This window comes from Poecilia latipinna, unplaced genomic scaffold, assembly GCF_001443285.1.
Source record: "Poecilia latipinna isolate Pla-1442-1.1 unplaced genomic scaffold, P_latipinna-1.0 Scaffold5168, whole genome shotgun sequence".
NCBI lineage: Eukaryota > Metazoa > Chordata > Actinopteri > Cyprinodontiformes > Poeciliidae > Poecilia > Poecilia latipinna.
The window spans coordinates 1-8,516 of record NW_015117784.1 but is presented as its reverse complement, the minus strand read 5'-3'; the positions used below and the strand labels follow the sequence as shown (position 1 = coordinate 8,516).

At 44.4% G+C, this 8,516-nt stretch overlaps 1 protein-coding gene across 1 annotated transcript; it reads left to right on the top strand.

Annotated features, from left to right (window-relative positions):
- Nucleotides 1-5,393: 5,393 nt before the first annotated feature.
- LOC106943339 (protocadherin-10-like) lies at nucleotides 5,394-8,498 on the top strand. Its single transcript, XM_015026646.1, has 2 exons — nucleotides 5,394-8,091; nucleotides 8,182-8,498. Exons 1-2 carry the CDS (start codon nucleotides 5,773-5,775, stop codon nucleotides 8,452-8,454), a joined length of 2,592 nt encoding a protein of 863 aa, XP_014882132.1. The 5' UTR covers nucleotides 5,394-5,772; the 3' UTR covers nucleotides 8,455-8,498.
- The last annotated feature ends 18 nt before the right edge of the window (nucleotides 8,499-8,516 follow it).

The window sequence follows — 8,516 nt, the reverse complement described above, 5'->3', positions numbered from 1 at the left end:
GGTTCGACCACGGGCGCTGTCCGATGTTTTTATTATTATTATCATTTATCTTAAGTGAAACGATTCGATAAAACATAATAATGCAACTGTAAAGGCAGCATTCCCCAAAACTATCTGGTATCTTTCGCCGAAAAACAAAACAAACAAACAAACAAACAAACAAACAAAAAAAAAACAACTGAAAAAATGTGTGCTGAAATAGTTAGTACTAAAAGGAGCATTTGTGCATTTGATACATAGAAAATTAGTTTGGTTTTAAATGTGTGTGTTTCTTTTGGATATAAACTCTATTTTCTAAAGCCTTGTTGTTTTGTGCGATGGGATTGCCTCTCACAATATGGTGGAGACGCTTAAGTAACCTACTACGTGTTTAAGGGGAAAAATAAATCACTTACGGCACTTATTCTTCTGTATTTCATCAAGAAAGTGAAAGCAAATAAACAAGTGTCCAGAAACAAAATCAATGATACCTAGTAGCGTTCTCATTGGTATTGTGCTTTATTATCAAGTTATGCAGGAAATGTTTTCAGCGTCGGCGTAGCTCAGTGGTTACATCAAACCTGAATGGATTCAAGTTTCTAGCCAGCGGCCTAACAGCCGCAGGTTCGACCACGGGCGCTGTCCGACGTTTTCTTTTTTATTATTATTAATATTATTTATCTTAAGAGAAACGATTCGATAAAACATAATAATGTCGTTTAAAGACAGCATTCCCCAAAACTATTTGGTATCTTTCGCAGAAAAACTAAAAGAAAAAGAAAAAAAATACTGAAAAAAATGTGCTGAAAGAAAAAAAAGAAGCTGTTGAATTTTAAACTTTGTATGTTAAGAAAATTATTAAAATAGTTACCCACGACATTGAAACGGACACAAATATAAATGAAACGTATGAAGGAAAACGTAAAAGAACAGTCTATGAGCTCTGTTTGCGTTCCATGTATCAGTGGGCTAGCCTGTAAATGACAAGGAAAAGTACAAACTTCTCAAATTACAAATGAACCATTTAGAAGACATTTCTTTCTTTCTAGAATTACGATCCACAAGTCTTTTTAACACACTGGATTCCTAAATGGCCGTTACGCTGCGTAATGTCCAGCAGGTGGCGCCATAAGTAAATGTAATGCTAAAGGCCTTAAAGTCATCAGGTTAAATTTGTCTCAATACCGTTTTAAATGTGATCAATAAACATACTCACGCATTAACTTTGATTTCATTCAGCTGAGTCAACTAATTTACCTGGCAGATAATTAATTAATATTTTAAGACTGAGCAAACGAGCTGAACACATTCTTCATCAGATTTAGTTCAGGAACAATCTCAACATCCTCCTTTCCTGACCCCAGTCAAACAGACATCCACCCTCCTTTGACCCACAGCTGTCTTGTCAAACCTCAGATGTTTTGGCTTCCACCTGCGTCATGAACTCTTCTGCTTCCACAAGTTTTTCTTCAACCAAATCAGGAGATGATGCTGCTCCCTTTTCCTCCTCCTTCTCCCACTTTAGAAGTGTCAGGGGATTTTTCTGCTATGAAATCCTGCTTTCAGACTGAAAATGTGTGCTCTTGATTTATGGTAGAAAAATTCCCCCATAGTCAAGTGAAGAGGCAGCTGGAGAGACTCGTCTGAAACAAGGCTGCAGGTCCAGATGGTGTCAGCTCCAGAGTCCTGAAGGCCTGTGCAGAGCAGCTCTGTGGGATTCTGCCGCACCTCTTCAACCTTAGCTTGACCGAAGAGAAGGTTCCATTGTGGAGGATATCCTGCCTGGTTCTGGAAACAAGAAAACTCACCCATCAGTCATTAACGACTTATAGACCTGTTGCCCTGACATCCCACATCATGAAGGTCCTGGAGAGACTCCTGTTGGCCCCCCTGAGTAAGCAAACAAGCACACATCAGGACCCCATAGCGGTGTGGAGTTGGAGTTGAAGATGTCGTCATACACCTGCTTCAACAAACCCACAACACGGGATTGTACTGATGAATGTCCATTAGATGGCGCCATAGGATCGCGGATTGATAAATGATTCGGGGTTTGTCATTGTTAAATACATTTTTTAATCTAGTCTAAGAAAAAAATGGATGGATGGATTGGATGGATGGATAGATATGTTACCTAGGACAGAGGAAGTTTGCTAAATGCAACAGTCACATTAAATAGAAATTTTGGTCAGATGAAGTTAAAATTAAGCATTTTTTTTGCAGCAGCCACTCCTGGTAGGTCTGGTGTAAAACAAATGGTGGGTATTTGTTAAAAAAATTAAAAAAAATAAAATAAAAAAAATCTTATGCTCTTTGCCAAGTAGAGGGTCTGGTATGCTGTGGACCTTTAGAAGAAGCAATAACCCTGCTGGAGTGCCTTGCATCAAGGACTCATTGAAATAACGTCACTCTTTATATTAAAAATCTGGCTTATTCTAAACTGATGAACTGGCTGTTGGGCTGCACAGTGGCACAGTAGGTAGCACTGCTGCGTTGCAGCTGGGAAGTCAAGGGGTTTGTTTGCACAGAGTTTGCATGTTGTCCCGTGCATGAGTGGGTTCTCTCACGGTTAGGTTAATCGATTTCTCTATATTCTCCATAGGTGTGAATGTGAACATGCATGGTTGTTCGTTCTGTTTGTTCCCATGATGCCCTGCGATGAACTGGTGACCTGTCTTGCTTCTCGCCGAGCGGTGATAGGCACCACCGCTTTTCGTGACCCTACAACAAGGAAAAGCGTGTTATGGATGGATTGGCAATGAATAATGATCTAAACCATACTGAGTGCATACATATAATAATAATAATAATAATAATAATAATAATAATAATAATAATACTAATAATAATAATAATAATAATAATAATAATTGTTGTTGTTATTATTAAGTTAGAAAGTTTTTACGTTTTTATTAAGTTAGAAAAATTCAACTACATAACCTACTTGTCTCCGTTTCTGCACAGTCCCCAGTTGATGGCGCCATCGGATCACGAATGGTTGCGATAAATCCGCTTGATTCGTCCATTCGTCGTGGGCCACCAGTGATTAAGTTGGAAACATTTTTGTAGAATCCCGAACTTCTATTTTAAGAGTATAAAAAAACCAAATAAAATTAAGCTTAGACACCATCTATTACCTTTCTTGATGCACCCCTTGGCGTTGTTTCACCCTGTTACCGCTGAGGCAGAAGTAACGGGTCACGGTCAGGTTGCTGTTGCGCATCGGCTCAGAGAAAGTAATGGCTCTCTTTTTGTCGGACAATGAGGTGAACCGGGCGATAGGGGCGGATGAGACCGGCTTAATGCTCCGTGTAATGCATGTTAATATCAGGCACCGAGGGGAGCACCGGACGGAGCGCTTTGGGATTATTTATCACAAAACATTTGTATTCTTCCGTTGGAGAACGCTTGATCCCGGATAGCTGTACACTAATCCTTCACTCCGTTAATTAAAAAGAAGTGGAAAGCAATGGAACTGGTGGGGGTGATGTTTCTCTCTCTCGCTCTCTCTCGCTCTCTCTCTTTCTCTCTCTCTTTTTTCCAGAAATGTAATCATTTCTGGAGAAGCTTAACCATCTGTTTGAGGTTAAGTCTCCAAGCAGATTGTGTTTTCTGCTTATTTAAACCTAGGGATTTTAGTTTTTATTTATTTATTTATTTATTTATTTATTTCCTGAAGAGTGGGGGGTGTTGTGTGTCTGTGATTCTTGTTTGGGGAAGTGGGAGTGGCACTTTCTGTGCAACATTCTCTAAAGTAAGGATAGCACATGCGAGCAATGGTGAAAAGAAGTCAAGACATCGATAATCTATTGATGTTCCCGCAATTGTCCTGGTTGCTAAAACTCCGCAACAGATCTCAATTTGTTCTTGTGAAAGCAAACATCTTTTTTTAAGATGAAAAGAGCCCATTACTTCCTCCAATGAGGGTCGAGCATCTGTTCAAAGTGTAACAGGTGCGTTTTATCTAATTCTACTAGGAAGGACAGAAGAACAGTTCTCTCCCTGTTCCTCTATTGACTCACAAATCTTCACTCTCTAACAAGTGACTCGTCATCCACAGTGCTGCTATGGGGTCAAGGTTGTGCCGTAAGTCCCAGAAAGACACTTCCACATTTCACACCACAGTTTTGCATTAGGATGCTACTCGTGTCTGTCTGGAGACGAACTTGGACTCACAAAGGCGTCATTTAATTCCTCCTCCCTCTCTTTTTCGCTCTCTTTCTCTGCCGTTCAGCGGTTTTCTTACAGGCCGGGATTAACATGGGTAAGATTAGATCCAAGCAAACATGTGCCTCGCTTCAGAGAGACTTTCTGGCTGATATGAACGATATGACGGCGCTTTCCTCCACTGGCGTTATTCATAATCTGATTGTAAGATTCCTCTGTTGCATCAGTCTGCGTGTGAGCGTTTTGTCTCCTCTTCAGAGGCTGTAAACCTGTGGGATATTTATTTGATCCTGGCTATAATACCCGATTAGAGACAAGTATGATTACGGCTTCATACCGTAGCTTTTATGTTGATTGTGTTGATGCATGTTCAGGTCTACTTAAGTGAATTAAAGTCGTGTAATTCGCATTTGCGTGGCTTGTGCTGTCCAGTCAGGGCCGTCCGTGTAATCATTTTAAGCCCAAGCACGCTCATTTGAATGTTGATTAAAAATGAATATCCTGACCCATCAAAGATTCTTTTTGTAAAAAACCATTTCGTGTGTGATGATTAATGAATGGGACTGTTTTGCAGTGTGGGCATTCATCTTCAAAGGCCTCTAATTAAAAAGCATTATGGAGTCCCGGGAGTCTGCTAGTAGCCACTACTGGACCTTTCGAGCAACGCAAAAGAAAGATAAAACATCTGTTATCTAAAAACAATACACTCAGTGAGTTTATTTATTTATTTTTTTAAGCTACAACGCTGTCATGAGAAAAACAAACAAACAAACAAACAAACAAAAAAAAAACACTATTAAATCATGTTGCCCATCGCTGTCATCTTGTAGGACTCCCTGGACATCATTACAAATCCTTATCCGGTAAATGCAGCCTAGAAAGCGACCACTATCCGTTTCCTAATCCAAATCTGGCTTTGACGTCTGGAGTCAAACATGCCCCCCTTTCGTTTCTTTAATGGGTCAAAAAGGAGGATGGGAAAGGGTTAAACGTCTACCATAATTAGAGTCGCACTTATCGTCGACGTCCTCCAATACAGAGCAGCGAGGAGCAACGTCCACCCCCTCCATCTATCTTTCTCTCCCTCCTTTTCTCTCTCAGTGTCATACGCACCGTCTCTCTCCCTCTGACTCTCTTTTCCTCTCTCTCTCGTTCTTTTTCTCCACACACACACGCACACGCACACACACACACACACACACACACACACACACACACACACACACACACACACACACACACACACACACACACACACACACGAATACACGCGCGCGCCTTACCACCAGCTCCTCCGAGTGTCTAATACACTGGAAAATCAAAGCGCAAGCCTCCCCCGTTCACACACCAGTGCTGCGCGTGGTGCACAGCACAGAGAGAGCCACAGTCTTTCTCCTTTCGCTTGCTGTTCTTTCATCTGCAGTTCTCCCCCCTCCCACACAAAGTTTTATACATAGATAGGTGTTTAAAAACTTTTCATCTTGAGATATATATATATTTTTTTGTACCTGGACAAACTCTTTTAGGTTTTTTTAATTTGATTTTAAACTTCGCAGCTTTAATGGTGACAGGCTTTATGAGGTAAAGCATGTCTGGATAAGCTTATTTTTTACGCACGCCGCGGACATGGAACATAAACTCTGCAGAGGCTGCTGGGTTCCGGTGACTGGTCTGGTCATATGTCTACTGCTGTGTGCGTGCGTGGTGGACCTGGTACTTGCGCAGATTCGGTACTCCATCCCCGAGGAGCTGGATCACGGAGCATTTGTGGGCAACATCGCAGAAGACCTGGGTCTGGATGTGGCCAAGCTTTCAGCGCGAAGGTTTCGCATCGTCTCCGGCGCAAAGAAACAGTATTTAGAAGTGAACTTGGAGAACGGGATCCTCTTTGTTAACGAAAAGATAGACAGAGAGGAGCTGTGTGAAAGAAGCCCGAGCTGTTTTCTACACCTACAAGTTGTCATCGAAAACCCGTTAGAACTGTACAGAGTGGAAGTGGAGATTTTAGACGTCAACGACAACTCCCCCAGCTTCCCGTGGACTGAGTTCAATCTCGACATCACAGAGTCTGCTGCGCCCGGCTCACGCTTCCCTTTAGAGAGCGCACAGGACCAGGACGTGGGCACCAACTCTTTGCGCTCCTACCAGCTGAGCGCAAACCAGCACTTCGTGCTCAACATCCAGACGCGCAATGATGGCAGCAAGTTTGCTGAGCTGGTGCTGGACACTCCGCTCGACAGGGAGCAGCAAAAAAGGCACGAAATGGTTCTTACTGCTTTTGACGGAGGCTCACCGGAACGCTCTGGGACAGCGCTAATAACTGTCACAGTGTTAGATGCCAACGACAACGTGCCCGTCTTTGATCGCTCAGTTTACAGGGCGAGCTTGGTGGAAAACGCACCCAGGGGAACGCTGGTGCTGAAGTTAAACGCCACAGACTTGGACGAAGGCTCAAATGGGGAAGTTACATACGCGTTTAGCGGGCACGCACCTCTTAAGGTGCGCGAATTGTTCAGCGTGGACCCCTACATGGGGGAGATACGTGTGAAGGGCGTTGTGGACTACGAGAAAGCCAGTGTGTATGAACTGTACGTTCAAGCAAAAGACAGAGGACCGTCGGCTGTGGCAGTACACAGTAAGGTGCTGGTGGACATCCTGGATGTGAATGACAACGCTCCCGAAGTTATCCTCACGTCAGTGTCCACACCTGTCCAGGAGGACGCGTCGCCTGGCACAGTGATAGCTGTGATCAGCGTCATGGACCGAGATTCGGGAGAGAACGGAAACGTGGACTGTCAGATTCCGAATAATGTCCCCTTTCAGCTCCATTCATCTTTTAAGAACTATTACACGCTGGTGACAAGCGAGCCGCTGGACAGAGAGACTGTGTCCGAGTTCAACATCACACTTACGGCCAGAGACTTGGGCTCCCCTTCACTCTCCACCAGGAGAACAATTCTGGTTCAAGTGTCTGACATAAACGACAACCCCCCGCGGTTCTCTCAACCTTCATACACAGTTTATGTGACCGAGAATAACGCCCCGGGCGCTTCCATTTGCTCTGTCTCTGCGTTCGACCCAGATTCTAATCAGAACGCATATCTGTCTTATTCTATTCTGGAGGGTCAAATTCAGGGCATGCCCGTGTCCACTTATGTCTCCATCAACTCCGACAACGGCAACATATACGCACTGCGCTCTTTCGATTACGAGCAACTTAGAAACTTTCAGATTCTGGTGCAGGCACAGGACGCCGGTTTCCCCCCTCTCGCCAGCAATGTCACGGTCAACGTGTTTGTTCTGGACCAGAATGACAACGCGCCTGTCATTGTATCCCCGCTGCCCAAGAACGGCTCCGTTGCCACGGAGGTGGTTCCGCGCTCTGTGGACGCGGGGTATTTGGTTACCAAAATCACGGCGTTAGACGCAGACGCGGGGCAAAACTCCCGGCTGTCTTACCAGGTTATTCAGGCGACTGACCCGGGCTTGTTCAGCGTGGCTCTATATACAGGCGAAATCAGGACCATTCGCCGATTAGTTGAGAAAGACGCAACAAGACAAAGGTTGGTAATATTAATCAAGGACAACGGGCAGCCGCCGCTCTCCGCCACAGCCTCTATTGTCCTCACAGTTGTAGACAGCGTGCCTGAGTCGCTGTCAGATTTCGGAGATCTAACTCTCAGCCCGAAACCCCCCTCAAACCTCGCCTTGTATCTCATCGTGTCACTCAGCACAATATCGTTAATATTCCTGGTGGCTATCATAGTGCTGGCTGCCGTTAAGTGCTACAAGGACCGGGAGACCCACAGCGGTTACAACCTGCCCCCCTTAGCCTGCTGCTGCTGCGGGGGGTTTCAGCCAGAGCCGCCCCCGGAGGTGTTCAAAAAATCCAACCTCAACTTGCAGATTTCATCCGCGTCCAAAGTACCTACGAACTGCATGGAGGTGAATGGAAATAGCAGTTTTTCTCAGTCATATTGTTATAAAGCCTGTCTGACCCCCGAATCAGCCAAAAGTGACTTTATGTTTCTGAAGCCGTGCAGCCCGAGCAGCACGCCGAGGAACAACGAGGCGAAGAACGCGGACAACTCGTGGAACGCGCACAGCCGGAGCGCGTCTGTGAACAACGGAGCTACAACTCCGAACGAGGTGAGCGTGACATCAGAAAAAAACAAACAAACAAAAAAAAAACAATGCGAGAGTTTAAACTGTGCTTTGAGACTTCGTTTTACTTTCTTCTCTGTGACAACGCGCCAGAGTGACATTTCATCTCTTGAAGGTCACATTACGCATGCCGCACAGGTGTGAAGTCAAACATACACCCCTCCCCCCGCCCCCAAACGACAATAAAATGAAATTAAAAAATATAT